Here is a 17816-nt window from a genome sequence, read left to right on the forward strand (position 1 = left end):
TTCCTCAGAAACCCTATATAGTGTCACTGTGTATCAGGACTGACTCAGAGGCACTTAACAACAACACATCAATTAAATTCTATTTAGTAAATCAGAAAGATGCATGAAGGACGAGGCTAGTTAGTAGAAAATTCCAAAGTATCTACAATAAAAATTTTCTAGAACTAACATACGAGATTTGCAGTGTCACTGGACAGAAGTTCAATACACATAAATTATTTTCTTATATGCTAGCAATAAACAAGTGGAATTTACAATTAAAACAGGCACATTTACAATATCTTCTACTAAAAGGTAGCAATTAAGTATAAATCTAACTTTATATGTATAGCACCTGAATGTTGAATGTGGAAAACTATGAATCACTAATGAATAGAATTAAGAAAAATCTAAGTAAAGAGATATATCAGGATAATGGATTGGAAGACTTTAAGATGTCAATTTGCTCACATTGATCTACAGATTCACCTCAGTCTTAAATGCAATCCAAGCAAGAAGTTTTGAAACAATGACAAGAATATTATAAAATTATATGGCATATCAGAATAATTATGAAAAAGTATAAAGTTGAAGGATGTTTCTAACAACAGTTCCTGACTTACTATGTTGTCATTGTTAAGTGCCATCAAGTCACCAACTCATAGTGACTCTGTATAGGGTTTCCAAGAAGCAGATGGTGGGGCTTGAACTGCCAACTTTGTGGTTTGCAGTCCAGTACTGATTCTACAATGCCACACCAGAAATCCTATAAAGTTATAGTAATTAAAACAGTATCATCATAAAGAATTAACCCAGGTATTAATCAAATCAAACAGAAACCCCAGAATTTGAACTATACCAAAACTGTACAAAACTATACATCTGCTTTTGGCAAAGATGCCAGGAAATTAAACAGAGAAAGGATATTCCTTTAAAAATAAATGTGCTTTATTTTTACTTTAAAAATTTAATTTAAAAGTAGCCTCAGCAGCTGCTCTCTTTTCTTCTTGTTGTAAATATATCTATCTCACAACGTTTTCCAATTCAACTTTTTATAGTTGTGCAACTTATTGACAACAATTACATTAATTAATTGTGTGTCCCTGCTCTTAATCAATGTGATATTTTCCCAGAAGTGCAAAAAATAAACCCTCAAAATTGACCTTACATTAATCTAATAACCAACCAAAGTGTATCATAGACAAGAAATATAAAATGTAAAATTATAAAAATTTCAGAGGAAATAATAGCAAAATATCTAAGCATCTTTGAATTTATAAATGAGTTTTCTCTTAGATACAGCACAAAGCAATATTTTATGAAAGAGAAAAATGTTAAGTTGGACTTTGTAAAAATGAATGTTTGTTTTGTGAAAAACAGTGTAGAGAGGATTAAAATACAAGCATAGATAATAAGAAGATATTTACAAATCATATAATTATTGTAAATCATACTCACACATTTCATGTACAGGATTCTTATTGATTGTTGTTGTTAAGTACAGTCTAGTTGATTCTAACTCATAGCAACCCCGTCTATGGTTTTCTTTCAAAAAAAGTATTTTATTCATTTTGAAGGGGAATATACACCTATTCACAATTTCTACATGATTAATTCAGTAATACTGATTACAGGTTATTACGTCATGATTCTCACTATCTCTACCCATGTATTTTTTATCATCAAGGGGCTCTTTGCCCCTTCAAGTTCTCATTTGCTTTACATTAATTGTTGTAAGAAGAAGCGAATAAAGGTAATCATTTTAGTCTGCAGCAATGCACTTCTGTTAGTGAGAAGTCTGGGTGAGCATAACTAGGTTCTCTGTTTTACAGGTCAAATCAAGATTTCAGCTGGTCTGGCCTCTTATTTGCATGTTCCAGGGAAGACTTCCTTCCAACTTCATGCAGTTTTTTTTTGGCAGAATTCAGTTCCTTGTGGTTGTAAGACAGACGTTCCACTGCCTTCCTGTCTGTTGGCTGAGTGTCATTTTCTTTTAGAAATTATTCACATTCCTTCTCTCTTTAGTGGGGGAGTTCTTTTCCTTTGAACTTTTTATTGTGAGTTGAGCCAAAGTTTACATACAAGATTATCAGGTATACATTCAACAAATCATGTACGTTGTTTTATCTCAATGGTTACAATCCTCTCCATGTAACAGCAGTTATCTCACTTCCTCCCTGTGATTCCTATTTGCAGTCCACCAATCTTCCTATCCCTTTTCAAATTTGTCCTTAAGAAAATGTTTCTTTGATTTTTTAATGATTGACCATTCCAAGGCGGGCATACCTTGCTAGTGTTGTTATGCCCCACCTCCATCCCTACCCTTTATAAACCTATCTACTGTTTGGCTGAAAATTGGGCCATGAGGGTGAATACCTTTTTAAACCTGAAGGGTGGTCAAGGGTCATAGTCTCAGGTTCCTCCAATCATTTTCTGACCAGTAAACCTGGTCTTTTATTTATTTATTTGATTTTGAATTTTGTTTTATATTTTATCCCTGTCTATATGGGACCCTCTAATGTGATCTCTTTCAGGACACTTGTGATAGCTGGGCACTCACTGTCTAGTTCTTCTGGTTTCAGAGTCATGTTTCCATGTTCCATTAGTCCAATGGGCTCATCTACTCCAAGTCTCTGCAACTCTTATCATTCTTCTTTATTCCACATATGAAAGAGACTAGTAGATACACCTTAGAGGGCTGCTCATGGGCTTTCAATCCCAGACATATTTACCTAAGCAGGAAGTAGAACATTGTCTTTGTGGACTGTGATGCCAATTGGCCGTGGTGTCTCCTGACACTGTGGTCCTGAGCCCCCAGGCCCATCAACTCATTATCTTGGAAGTTTTCATCATTTTGCCTACCGTATGCTCCACCACATTTATAGTTGTGTTTGCAGGAAAGGTAAATACTCATGTACAAATATCCTCTTTCAAACTCATATATTTGTGGGATATATTATATATATTCCACTCTTCCTCCCTTACCAATTCGGTCTATGTCTTAATCCATGTATTTATGGACATAACACTGTTGTTCCAAGGTTATGTATGTATCACTATTTACAGTTTTCAAGGAATGGCTAATGTGTTTGAACCACTGACCTTGCAGTTAACAGTTCAGTGCTTATCCTACAATGCCACACCAGGTCTCCAGACTCTTATCTAGAATATGTAAAATACTCTTAAAATTTAAAATAATAAAAAATAGTTCAATTAAAACTATGTATCTAATCTGAATCAACCCTTTGTCATAGAATATACTCAGATGAAAAATACACATGTGAAAATATGCTTAATATCATTTGTTAATTTGCTATCTAATATGTAAATAAAATGAGAAAGATATAAATGATGAAGATATTTCATTATGTACCTATCAGAATGGATGAATAAAAAGACAACAACCTGGCAATCTAAAATACTGGTAAAGAATCAAAGCCACAGGAACTCTCATCCATTGATGGAAAGAATGCACATAGGTACAACTGCTTGGAAGACAATTTCTTCCAAAGTTATATACAGACTTACCACATGAATCCACATTTGTGTTTCCAAATATTTACCACAGTTATATTGAACTGAAAGCCTGTGTTTCACAAAAAATTCGATGCCAATATTTTGTTCTTGAGATTCACCCAAATTGGAAGCAACTAGGCATACTTCCAAAGGTCAAGCAAAATGAGATACATCCATACATAAAATCCTGTTTGGTGATAAAAAGATATGAGCTATGGAGTCATGAATAAATTTGTTTTTGTTGTTAGGTGCCATCTAGGTGGTTCTAACTCATAGCTACCCTTTGCACAACTGAACTAAACACTGTCCAATCCTGCACCATCCTCACAATTGTTACACTTAAGCCATTGCTGCAATCACTATGCCACTATGAATTTTTCACTGATATTCCACTTTACCAAGTACAATGTCCTTCTGCAGGAACTGGTCCCTCCTAATGCCACGACCAAAATATTAGAAATAAAGTTTCACCATCCTGGCATCTAAGGAACATAACGTTGTGTCTGTACTGCTTCCAAGACAGACTTGTTTGTTTTTCTGACTGTCCATGGTACTTTCAATTTCTTCTCCAACACCAGAACTCAAATGTATCCATTATTTTATGGTCTACCTTATTTATTGTCTAACTTTCACATGCATAGGAAGCTACTGAAAATACCACGGCTTGGGTCAGGTACATCTTATTCCTCAAATTAATATGTTTGCTCTTGAACACTTTAAAGAGGTTTTGTGCAGCTGTTGTTGTTGTTACGTACCGTGGAGTCGGTTCCGACTCATAGTGACCCTGTACAGGGTTTCCGAGGCTGTAAATCTTTACGGAAGCAGAATGCCTAATCTTTCTCCCACGGAACAGCTGGTAGTTTTGAACTGCTGACCCTGAGGTTAGCAGCCCGATTCATAACCACTACGCTATTTGTGCAGCAGATTTGCCTAATGCAATGTGTCATTTGATTTCTTGATTGCTGCTTCTTTGAGTGTTGATTTTAGATCCCTGTAAAAAGAAATCTTTGACATCAATCTTTTCTATATTTATTATGATGTTATTTATTGGTCCAGTTGTGAGGATTTTTGTTTTCTTTGAATTGAGGTGCAACCCAGAATGAAGGTTGTGATCCTTAATCTTCATCAGTAAATATTTCAAGTCCTCTTCACTTTCAGTAAGCAAGATTGTATCATTTGTACATTGCAGGTTGTTAATGAGTCTTCTTCCAATCCTAATACCACAAATTTCTTCCTATAGCCAAGTTTCTCAAGAGGTGGGACTTGATGGCAGACTGGGTAGAAGTGCAGTGAGGATCTCCATCAGCAATAACATAGAATACTGGATGAAGCAGGTTCAGGGGGTGGCCCCAGCACTCTGAATCACATATAAAGGAATATTTAGAACGTTTGGAGGCTTACAGCCAGTGGAATGTATAGTGGAAGTAAGAAATTTAGTGATTTCAAATCCACGGGGCTCAGCAGCTCCGGGAGTGGCCATCTTGGGCAAGACTGAACCAGGGAAGGATCAGAGTAGCCATGGACTGATGCCTGACTGAACCATGGTGATAAAGGTGTTGGCATGCTTTTTGTTTGCTTTTTTTGTATCTGTTCATTGGCCTCTTACTGTATGCACAAGTCATTCTGGTGTCTAGAGGAGGCCTGAATGAGTGGACACCCCTCCAACCCTGTAGGGTTCTACTACTCATGTGCACAGATCTCCTCAGAATTTAAAGGGAAAGGCCCCGCCTAAAACCAAATGGCAGCGCAAAATGGCCACAGCCACCCCTGAACTGTTTATCACTAGGAAAAAGGCTTGAACGGTGGTTATGGAGCAGGACAGACAACAGACTGAAAAGGAAACAGGCTGAAAGTTAAATCCTGAATTATGTCATAACAACCAACAGCGGCATCTTGAAATTTCTCAGGCAGCCTTGAAGGCAAGAAGCTAAAAGAGGACATTAAAAATCATACTCATATTAGGCTGCAGATTTTTTCTCTCTCTTCTCTGCAATTATAGACTACAGCATCCAATCTGTCTTTTTTGCTGCTGCTGTTTTATTTTTTGGTCCCCTCTTTACCTTTAGGGGGCTTTTTCACTTCCTACATTATCCAAGAAGAGACAGAAATTGCTGTCATACATTCAAGCTACAATCACACCCTATAAAAATCCCACAATCCAGGCAAGAACCTATATCAGCTGCCATACACCAGGTAGGCAGCCAGCACCTCTGACAGTTACTCTGAGATGAGTAATAAGAAGAGTTAAAACAGAAGCACATCTCCTGATCATATCTACCTGCAGGCAATCATAAAGCATAAAAAATACCAAAACACACACTCATCTAAGTATTAAGGCCACAGCTAACTACTGAATATGCCCAAGAGACCAAAACAGATGACCATATCAGCACATGTCCAGAAACAAGATAAAGTGACTGAGACAAATTAGCTGCAGGGGACCTACACTCCATACTGGAAGATGGGCAGGCTTTGGAAATGCCTGAGAAGGAATTCAGAAAAATGATTATAAAATGTATTGAAACACTTTAAAATGGAGTTGAGAAAAATAAAGAAGTCAGGAAAGCACTACAGGAATAATCAAATAAGATAGATACAGCATTGGAAACAACTCAAAATCTACAGAAAGAGGTCCAAATGATTAATATTAGAATATCATAAATGGACAATACACTGAAAAGGCAAAGAGTAGAATTGAAGAGATGGAAGTCAGAACTAGTGAGCTGGAAGACAAGTCTCAATACTACTAAGATCTAAGAGCAAGCAGAAAAAAAGGATAAAAAAAAATCTGAAGAAGGTCTAAGATTCATGTTGGGCAACATGAAGAGGAGTAACTTAAGAATTATCGGGCATTCTGGAACAGGAAGACTCACCCAAGTCCACAGAAGAGATAGTTGAAGAGCTTCTGGAAGAAAATTTCCCTAACATCATGAAAAGTGAAAAGATAAGCATTCAAGAAGCTCAATGAGTGCCAAGAAGGATAGGCCCCAAAACAAAATCACCGAGACATATCATAATCAAGCTCTCCAAAATCAAAGATAAGGAGAGAATCCTGAAAGCAGCTAGGGAAAAGAGAAGTGTTACATACAAAGGCAAGCAAATCAGATTAAGCTCGAATATCTCAGCAGAAACAATGCAGACAAGAAGGCAATGGTGAGACATATATAATCCAGTTTCTCAGGTTATTTGCTCAGCATACATGGTGAGTAAGTGTGGTAAAATAACACAACCTTAGCACACACCTTGCCTGATTTTAAACCATTCAGTGTCTTCTTGCTCTGTTTGAATGACTTCCTCTTGCTCCATGTACAGGTTCCCCATAATCACAATCAAGTGTTCAGGAATACCTATTCTTCACAATGTTATCTGTAGCTTTTCATGATCCACAAAGTCAAAAGTCTTTGCATAACAAATAAAGCACAGGTAAACATCTTTCTGGTATCCTCTGCTTTCAGTCTAGATCTATCTGGTGTTTGCAACGATATCCCTTTTCTGAACCCAGCTTGAGTTTCTGGCAGCTGTTTTTGAATTCTCTTCAGCAGAATTTTACTTGCATGTGATATAAATTATATTCTTTGACAATTTCCACATCCCATTAGGTCACTTCTCTTTGGAAGGGGCACAAATATGGATCTTTTACCTGGTTGGCCAGGAAGCTATTTTCCAAATTTTTGGCACAGATGAGTGAGCACCTCTTGTGCTGCATTAGTTTGTTGAAAGATTTCTATTTGTATTCTGTCAATTTCTGGAGCCTTGTTTTTCACCAGTACTTTCGGTGCAACTTGGACTTCTTTCTTCAGTGTGATTGGCTCTTGGTCATATGCTACCCCTTCAAGTGGTTGAATGCTGACCATTTCTTTTGGTATAGTGACTCTGTGTATATTTTCCATCTTCTTTTAATGCTTTTTGTATCAGTCAATATTTTGCACAGAGAATCCGCAATAGTGCAAGTCAAGGCTTGATTTTTTTCTTCAATTCTTTAAGCTTGAAAAATGCTGAGCAATTGCCTCAATTTTGGTTTTCTAACTCCAGATCTTTGTATATTTCATTATAATACTTGATTTTGGCTGCTTGAGATGCCCTTTGAAATTTTCCATTCAACAATTTTACTTTGTTGTTTCTTCCATTTGCTTTAGTGTCGTATGCTGGAGAGCAAGTTTCAGTGTCTCTCTGACATCCATTTTGATGTTTTCTTTCTTTCCTGTACTTTTAATGATCTTTTGCTTTCTTCATGTATGATGTTCTTGATGTCATTCCACAACTCTCTGGTTTGTGATCACTGGGGTATAATTCATCAAATCTGTTCTTCAGATGGTCTCTAAATTCACGTGGGATATAGCTAAGTCATATTTTGGCTCTCATGGACTTGTTTTAATTTTCTTCAAAATGAAGTTGCATACGAGCAATTGATGGTGTCTTCTGCAGTCGTCCCCTTACCATTTTGCCTAATGACATTGAGCTTTTTCCACCATATCTTCCCCCAGATGTAACTAATCTGATTCCTTTGGATCCCACATGATGAGGTCCATGTATAGAATCATCAGAGGTTTAATTCAAATTTAGACAAGGACATAGAATGAAGGCTATCATTGGTGGCATCATATGTATCTTGTCTGGAAGCAGAGAATACCAGAAAGATGTTTGCTGTGTTTCATAAGCTATGCAAAGGTTTTTGACTGTGTGTATCATAACAAACTATGGATATCATAGCAGAGAATGGGTATTCCTGAGTACTTGATTGTGCTTATGAGGAACCTGTACACAGAGCAAGAGGCAATTGTCCAAATAGGACAAGAGGACACTAAATCCTTAAAATTAAGAAAGGTCTGTGACAGTATTTTATTTTTTTCATCATAGTTATTCAGTCTGAATGCTGACCAAATAGCTTGAGAAGCTGGATGGCATCATGATTGGAGAGAGACTTTTTAACCTGTGATATGCATATGGTACATCTTTGCTTGCTGAAAATGAAGAGGACTTAAAATACTTAATGATGAAGAAGATCAAAGTCCATAGCCTTCAGTATGTGTTGCACCTCAGTGTAAAACAAAACAAAACAAAATTCTCACAAATGGGCCAATAAAAAAATATAATAATGGAGAAAAGATTGAAGTTGTCAAAGACTTCATTTTGCTAGGATCCACTATCAACACTCGAGGAAGAAGCAGTCAAGAAATCAAAGTATTGCATTAGGCAAATCTGCTGCACAAGACCTCTTCAAAGTGTTTAAGAGCAAAGATGTTGGTTTGAGGACTAAAGTGCCCCTGCATATGAAAGTTGGACAATGAATAAGGAATACCATAGAGGAATTGATACATGTGAGTTAAGGTTTTGGAGAAGACTATTAAAAGTACTATTGACTACCAGGACCATGGAAGAATTGATGCCTTTGAATTGTGGTGTTGGAAGAGAATACTAAAAGTGTCATGGACTGCCAAAAGAACCAATAGATCTGTTTTGGAAGAGGTGCAGCCAGAGTGCTCCTTGGAGGCCAAGATGGCTAAACTTCATCTCTCATACTTTGGACATATTGTCAGGAGGGAACAATCGCTAGAGAAGGATGTCATGCTGGGTAAGATGGAGGGTCAGAGAAAAAGAGGAAGACCCCCAACGAGATGGATTGGCCAGGTGGCATCATTGATGGCATCAAGTGTGGCAGCGCTAGTGAGGTTGGCCCAGGATCATTGTTTCGTTCTGATGTGTATGGGGTCACTATGAGTCGGTTCCAACTCGATGGCACCTGACAACAACAACTTGTTTGCCAGAGACCAAACAAGTCTGTGTTGAAAGAATTACAGCCAGAACACTCCTTAGACGTCAAGTTGGTGACACTTGGTCTTTCATACTTTAGACATTTTATCAAAAGGAACCAGTCCCTGGAGAAGAGCATCATGCTTGGTAAAGTGGAGGGTCAATGGCAAAGAGGAAGACCCCCAATGAGATGGATTGGCACAGTGGTCACAGCAATGGGTTCAAGCTATCAATGATTGTGAGGATGTTGAAGGACCGGCTGTTCTATGTAGTGTCACTATGAATTGGAACAGACCCAACAGCACCTGACAGCAACTACAAATCATTGGTCTTGAAAAATTCTATCATGTATTCTCCAGCATCATTTCTATCACCATGGTCATATTTTCCAACTACTGATCCTTTCTCTTTTTTCCAACATTTGTATTCCAATCGCAGTAATTATCAATATATCTTGAGTGCATATTTGATCATTTTCAGACTGAAGAAGTTAGTTGTTGCTGTTATCGTTGTTAAGTGTTAAGTGCCATAGAGTTGGTTCTGACCCATAGCGACCCTGCATAGGGTTTCCGAGGAGCAGCTGGTAAGCTTGAACCACTGACCTTGTGGTTCAAACTGACTTTGCAGTCCAGGGCCTTAACCCACAAATCAACACCAGTATTCCGAACAAGTTGGTAGGATTTTTCAATATTCATCATCGCTGGCTTGATTGGTTGTGCACAAATTCAAATAATAGTGGATTTTACTGGTCTTCCTTAAAAGTATTTGGTTTCATCTTGTCTAGATGGGTCTCACAAAAAGAAATGGGGATAAGATTCTTATGATTCAGTAGGAATTGTTATCATGATTAATTGCAACTGTCACAATTGTAAATGTAGAAATGTTGTAACAAAAATTGGGGAGTAGTTAATCTTACAGTCCAGAAACAGAGGACCCTAGAACATTCAAGGGAGAAGAGCAAGTGGAATGCGGGACCTTATCCAGAGAAGCAGCGACACCAGAGATGGGGACATGGAGATAGGAAGCAGCTGAGGATTCTAGATTCATAGGAAGCAAGGGACTGAAAGCTGGTGTCCAGGAGGCAGACTTGCAGAGTGTGCCCTTTGGTGGTGTAAATTATTATATATGCCTGAGTGGTTACAAAAGAGAGAGAGAGAATTAAATGAATAGAGAGAAATACTGTTAACTGATAGTACATGGAGGGGATTATAACCATTGTAACGAAAAAAAAATGTTTGATTTGTTGAATGTAAAACTGATGATTTGCCCTGTAAACTTTCACTTAATTCACATTAAAAACTAAAAAAAGAAAGAAAGAAAGAAAAAATTTTTTTTGGTAAGTGAAATATTCAGACCAAAAAAAGGCATATGAATCCATACAGTGTGAAGAGTCAAAATCATAGGGATGGAAAATAATTCCCAGTGTGCCATGGTTTGGGGGAAGGGAGAGCTGTTGTCTGCTATGAAAGAAACGTATTAGGGGATTTTTAGGGTGATTCAATTATTCTCTATGTTACTGTTGTTGTTGTTAAGTGCCATAGAGTTGGTTCTGACTCATAGTAATCCTATATAGTGTTTCTGACGAGCAGCTGGTGAGCTTGAACCATCAACATTGCAGTTCAAACCGACTTTGCAGTCCAGTGCATTAACCCACAGTGCCAGGTTGTTAAAACCCATAGAACTTTACAGCACTAATATGAAATTTAAAGTTTACTAGTGCCACTGTGTACTATAAAGCACTGGACCCAAGGTGGGTCTGAACCGCAAGGTTAGCAGTTCAAACCCACCAGATGTTCCTTGAAAACCCTATACATGGTCTCTATGAGTCAAAACTGATTCAAAGGCACTTAACATCAACAACAGTTTTAAAGAGATGTGAATCTGTGATATAATAGTCTAACTCACTGAAAAACAAGTGACAAAAGGGTTTGATAGTCATAAGTAGTGCTGGAAAACTGTATTTACTGAACACTGAGGCACACAGGAATTATTCTAAAAACTGTACTCTAACTGGTAAAGTTGTTGGTCACAGTTGCGAGTTAACAATTCTTGAACTTCCTTACTTGTATACTGGAGCTGAACAAATTAATAAATATGTAGAAGTTTATGATAGCCAGGTGTTTCAGAGTTGCAAGTTAGATAAGCAAGGAGGAAGGCTGGCCTAAAATGGATTATGTCAAAGACATCAATATGGACTCATGTTTAATTTGGTATATACATAGTTGACTAGATATAGATAGAAGTCTAGATTTTTATGTATTTATAGATTGGTATATATCTATATATATTTTCTTCTACTAGCTCTGTCTGCTTAGAGGTCCTAAAATAAATGATGCTCAGTAGCAATGAATACATTTAGTATCCAGATCTTGTTTCCTAAATATCACTCTCTAATAAAAGAAAGAAGTTCTGGTGTGGTGCTGTAGGATAAGCACTATACTGGTAACCACTAGGTTGTAGCTCAAACCCACCAGCTGCTTCTCAGAAACCCTAGACAGGGTGGCTGTGATTTAGAACCAACTCGATGCTACTTCACATCAATAATAATAAAAGAAAGAAGGGCTCTTTGAAGAAGTAGCTGATTCTAGGGCTACCTTGTCCCCACAAATGCCAGAATGGAGTCTATTACATATAGATGATCTGAGGGGAATGCTAGGTTGTTGTGGATTCTACAATATTAGAAAGTTAAGCCTATGGACATTTTTGCCTTCTCAACAACCTTCTTGAAGGCACTCTTGACCTCCTTGTTCCTCAGGCTGTAGACCAGAGGGTTCAGCATGGGGATGACCATAGTATAGAACACAGATGCCGTTTTATCTGTGTCCATGGAGTGATTGGAGCTGGGCTGTATATACATGAAGATGACTGTCCCATAGAAGATGGAGACTGCAATGAAGTGAGATGCACATGTGGATAATGCCTTCCGATATCCTTCAGCTGAGTGCATCTTTAGGATGATGATGAATATGAACAAGTAGGACGTAAAGATAACCACAAGAGCAAAAAAGATAGTGAAAATTGCTGCACCAACAAGAACCATCTCAGTAACATGTCTATCAGAACAAGAGACAATCATGACTGCTGGAATATCACAGAAAAAGTGGTGGATCACATTGGGCATACAGAAGGAGAGATGGAATATGTTCCCTGTATGGATGGAGGCATTCAGGAAACCACAAATATAGGAGCCTATAGTCAGACGTGCACACACACCTGTTGTCATAGTGGTTGTGTAATGCAGGGGTTTACACACTGCTGCATAGCGGTCATAGGCCATTGAGGCCAAGAGGAAATTTTCCACAGTGGCAAATACTGCAAAAAAGAACATCTGAGCAGCACACGCATTGTAGGAGATGGCATTGTCTTCTACAAGGAACCCAGTCAAAGCTGTGGGAGTGACAGTTGAAGAGTAGCAAAGGTCTGCCAGAGACAAGTTACTGAGGAAAAAGTACATGGGAGTGTGGAGACGAGAGTCCAACATAATCAGGATGATCATCCCCAAGTTCCCAAGCACATTGGTGAGGTAAATGAGAGTGAATATTACAAGCAAAGGAATCTGCAGCTTTGGGACATTGGTTAGTCCCAACAGAATGAACTGAGTGACTTCAGTACTGTTCTCCATTGATGCTATTTTGGAATCAAGAGATGCCCTGTATTAATAAGGAATAAAAGAACAGAGTTAAAATAGAGATTGCCGTGAAATGGAAATGTTTAAATACCAAGTACATTACTTCATTACAGCAATAATTTGTATTTCAAATTTCTCCATACAGAAAGCATGAACTTCATTATGATTTTCTACACAGTTATTAATCACTGAAGCTGAAAGCTCCTTTGGAATACCTCCTGAACTTTTAAATTTTAAAGATTTTTAAAGTGACCTCTAGAAAAGTAATAACTTAGCCAACAGGACATGTCATAAATGACAGGAATTTCCCATGTCATGAACCCAATAAAAATATCCAGAAATATATCACTCATGTATCAGATACTGTTGTAGACATATTTGCATATTCATTTATTTCTCCCAACAATCATTTGAGGTTGATTAGTTCATATCTCTGTTTTCTTACAAGGCATAAGAGGTTCAGAAACTTATTCAAGTTTACAAAAGTATTAACTGGCAAAGACAATTTTAGAATCCAGGCAAAATATTCCCAATTTTAATGATCTTAACTGAATTTAAATAAAACTGTATTTAACTCAGTTTACTCTTTGTCTCAACTGGTCCAAACACAATGGGTGTCGATGTACAGTGATATATTGAGAGACATTTGTATAGTAGATGTATATGATGGTTTAACTTCAGCAGTAAGCCATGTACAACCAGCAGAAGCTAAAGAGAAAGACATGCATTGAGTATAAAATTAGAGTTCTGGGAAGAGGTGTATATATGTTCAAATATCAGCCCTATTATTTACTACCGAGGTGTCATTGGTCTGAATTCTTATTTTCTGTTCCTTATTTTCTTCATCTACAAAATAATTATGGTAATGAGACCCACTTCAAGGTATTGTGAAAATTAAATGGGGTAGTACATTTAAAAATGAGCAAAATTAGGTCTGGTGGTGGTTGCATGTCATCGAGTCGGTTCCAACTCCTGGCAACCCTGTATAGAGTTTCCAAGGCAATAAATCTTTACGGGAGTAGAAAGTATCATTTTTCTCCTGTGAAATGGCTAGTAGATTCAAACTGCTCACCTTGAGGTTAACAGCCTAGCACCAATTAATATTAGTGTTAGTATAACATTAAGTATAATATAAGGTTCTCACAATGACCTCAATGTTAGTTTCGAAAAATTTTGCTACTGTTTTTAAGTGCCATAAAGTCGGTTCCAACACATAGCAATCCTATATAGGGTTTCTGAGAAGTGGCTTTTGAGTTTGAACCACCAACTTTGTAGTTCAAATTGACCTTAAAGTTCAAATTGACCTTGCAGTCCAGTGCTTGTCATACAGCACCACAGAGGTAATTTAAAGTATGAGTGAGTTTTCAATATCTGATACCCTCGTTCCTTTACTTGCCTTTCATTAGGCACTTGGTTCTCTGAGTTTTACTGAGTCCCCTCATGTCTCTTAGCACCCTCCACCCCATATGCATAGCTCTGCTAACCGTTACATATGAATCTTTCTTTTATCATCCTTACATGAAATCCATATTTCAGCTTGAATTGAAAGAGTCTCATTTATTTAAACTTATATTCTCTTTCCTTATTGTTATTCCATAGCAGGTTCAGAAACTAAAGGTTGTAAATTCATCCATTATAGGTACATTTTGCCAAATCTGTCCTGGCAAAAATTCCAGGTTTTATAGTTTTTATTTTTTAATCTGTTCTTGTACAAACACAAATTTTACATCTTCTATTTGTGTGGTACTATAGGATAATTTTCTGGACAGCAAGGCCAGTTTGAGCAGCATGATCAGCAGTTCAAACTCACCAGTCACTCCTCAGAAACTCTATACAGTGTTGCTGTGAGTTGGTACCAACTAGATGGAACTTAACAACTACAACTACAATTTGTGGCACTGTAGGATAAGCACTTGACCTCAAGGTCATATTGAATCATAAGGTCAGTGGTTCAAATTCACCTGTTGCTCTTCAGAAACCCTATACAGGGTTGCTATGAGTTGGAACTGCTCGACGGCACTTAGTTGAATTTGAAGTCTTTGGCTGGACATTAATCCTCTACTAGCCACTATTATTTACCATTTTCCTTTTAATCCTTCCACAAGTTCACTTAATTTATAAATGCTCTGTTTGCCAAACTTTAATACACATAAGCAGTTTTATCATACACTATGTTCAATGACCAATGATAACACATGTAGATATACATGCAATTTTTTTCAATGAATTCTCACAATAACCCAAAAGATATTATTTCCATTTTACCATTAAGGATTCACAAGATTATGCAATACTCTATAATTACACAGCGAGTACCAGGAATATTCAAGATTCAAGGTTTAAATCTAGGTCTGACTAAATAAAAATCGCATGCTTTCTGCATTGCCAGCATTTGTAGATGTGCTAATAATAACTAAGGATGAGATTAAAGGCAAAGGTTAAAATACAGTATTTTTGTTGTTGTTAAGTGCCATCATGTCTGTTCTGACTCAAAGCTAACCCTGTATAGGATTTTCAAGGGGCGGCTGGTAGGATTGAACCATTAACCTTGTGGTTCAAACTGACCTTGCAGACCAGTGTAGTAACCCACAACATCACTCCAGGATTCCAAAATACAGTATAGATCTTGATAATTCAATGAGGACCATTCTACAGCTAAAATGTGTCATTCAACTCTTTCTTTTAAAATTTTACCTTCAATTAGTGGCAAATAGATAGTGAGCAAGGTAGAAGTACCACCTACTCAATCAGAGTATCTTGTATTCCTTCCCTGACCCCCCTTTAAGGAAAACAACATGATGTTTCATATGTATCAATGAACTATATACGGATAGACATTTCAAAACTTATATTCCAGCCTTACCTCATGGCCTTAGGAAAAGATTTCTAACATTTGATCTAGGCTCCAATAACTCATATTCGATATCATTTCCTTGGTGCTTTTGTGTGAATTACATTACTCCCTAAAACTGTACATGAAACAAAATGCTTACCTTAGTCACTGACAGAGAAATGCAATTCTGAGTTGTGAGTTTGCAATCAGAAGTTTAGTAACGGAATAATGCATAAATATTATTAAACATTCTCTTTCTTAAGTACTGGTCAAAAGGTTCCAAGGTCTCTAAGGATGGAAAAGATGGAGAAAAGAACATTAACACGCAGCAGGGAACCTAGGTTGAGGTCTTTCATGTACCATGCATTTTCTCTTCCTTTGGAGTGGTCATTTACATCCTTTTTATTTGTAAGATAAACATAATAGAAGGATGCCTCCCACATAATTCACAAAACTGTGGCTATGAAGAACACATTACCAAAGGTCTATAAAACAACTCATGAGAGAGTTATGTATTTCAAGTTACTCAGTATAATTCTTCTTTTCCGTTATTTTCCCTGGATGTGGTTAAACACACATGCAAATACTTAGTTAGGAGAAAAGTTGTCATGTTTGCTAGCAACTATCAGCACTTATTTTAATAAATAATCATCAAAGGATTCTTTACACAATCAGGTTTTTCCAAAATGATATTGTGTGAAGTCCTGTTGATATTTCAGATACCTGAGAACCAAAAGGGAGTTATAAAAACATATAACTCTCCAAAGATGTCCCCTTTGAGGTTATATTCAGCTCCACACCCCATTTACCCAGGGATGATGCAATTATATTTCCTGTGGGAACCTAGGTGGATAAGGTGAGTGTGCATTACTTTTCATTTCTACTTTTTTTAAAAATTAAAGTATACTTTATATATGGTATATATATATCTGCTTTCTAATTAAAGTATAATTTAGATATGGTATAGCTACAATTTCTAATACAAATATACAATTGTAAAGACTTCACTCAAATGCCTATGATCATATAACTTCTTCTGTAATCACAATATAGCACATTTTCATCACATAAGCAAATCCCTCCAATCTTCTTTGGACTCAAAACTGTCTCCCAACCACTTTTCGTGGCAACCACTAAACTCTATTATCGCCATACATTTGTTTTTGTTTTACTTTTTATTGTAAATTGAGTGAAGGTTTACAGACAAGATCATCAGTTTTACATTCAACAAAGCATGCACTTTGTGTCATCTCAAAGACTGCAATCCTCTCCATTCAACAACAGTTATCCCACGTATCCCACGTCCTCCTGTGATTCCTATTTCTATTCCACCTACCTACCCATCCCTTCTCAATTTCATCCTTAGGTAAATGTTGCCTTTTTCATTTTGAATAATTTACCATCCCATCATTCATAGTGAGCATACCTTACTTATGTTGTTGACCCCTCTATATATCTATTGCTTGGCTGAAAGTTTGGTCACGAGGGTGAGACCTAAAGGGTGGTTGAGGGCCACAGTCTCAGGTTTCTCCAGTCTCTATCTGACCAGTAAGCTCAGTTTTGTTTTGTTTGTAATAATTTTGAATTTTGTTCCAATTATTCTGTCACTGTATCTGGGACCTTCTGATGTGATCCCTTTCAGAACAGTTGGTAGTGGTAGCTAGGTATATCTAGTTCTTCTGGTCTGAGTCATGGAGACTGATATTCACATGTTACATTTCTCTGTTAGGCTAATTGATTCCACACGTCTTCATTTCTCATCACTCTGCTTTCTTTTGCACATGGAAAGATTAATAGCTACAACTTAGTTGGCTGTTTGTGAACTTTTAGGATCCCAGATGCTATTCACCAGAGTGGGATGTAGAACATTGTCTTTGTGGAGTATGTTATTCCAATTGACCATGATGTCTTGAGACTGTGGTCCAGAGCCCAGCAACTGATTGCCTTAAGATGTTGACTATCTAAGAATTTCTCATCATTTTGCCTGCTGTATGCTCAACCACATTCATTGTTGTGGTTGAAAGAAAAGTCAATACCCCTGTATCAATATCCTCTTTCAAATTTTTATACATTTGTTAAATTATATAAATATATATGTTGTTATTGTTA

At 37.1% G+C, this 17816-nt stretch overlaps 1 protein-coding gene and 1 pseudogene across 1 annotated transcript; both read right to left on the bottom strand.

Annotated features, from left to right (window-relative positions):
* Positions 1–11923: 11923 nt before the first annotated feature.
* LOC102822043 (olfactory receptor 5B3-like) lies at positions 11924–12868 on the bottom strand. The gene has a single exon (XM_006875795.1). It carries the CDS (start codon positions 12866–12868, stop codon positions 11924–11926), a length of 945 nt encoding a protein of 314 aa, XP_006875857.1.
* Positions 12869–13466: 598 nt separating this feature from the next.
* The window catches only part of LOC102822422, a 20007-nt pseudogene continuing 15657 nt past the window's right edge, over positions 13467–17816 (bottom strand).

This window comes from Chrysochloris asiatica, unplaced genomic scaffold (assembly GCF_000296735.1).
Source record: "Chrysochloris asiatica unplaced genomic scaffold, ChrAsi1.0 scaffold00339, whole genome shotgun sequence".
Classification (NCBI taxonomy): domain Eukaryota; kingdom Metazoa; phylum Chordata; class Mammalia; order Afrosoricida; family Chrysochloridae; genus Chrysochloris; species Chrysochloris asiatica.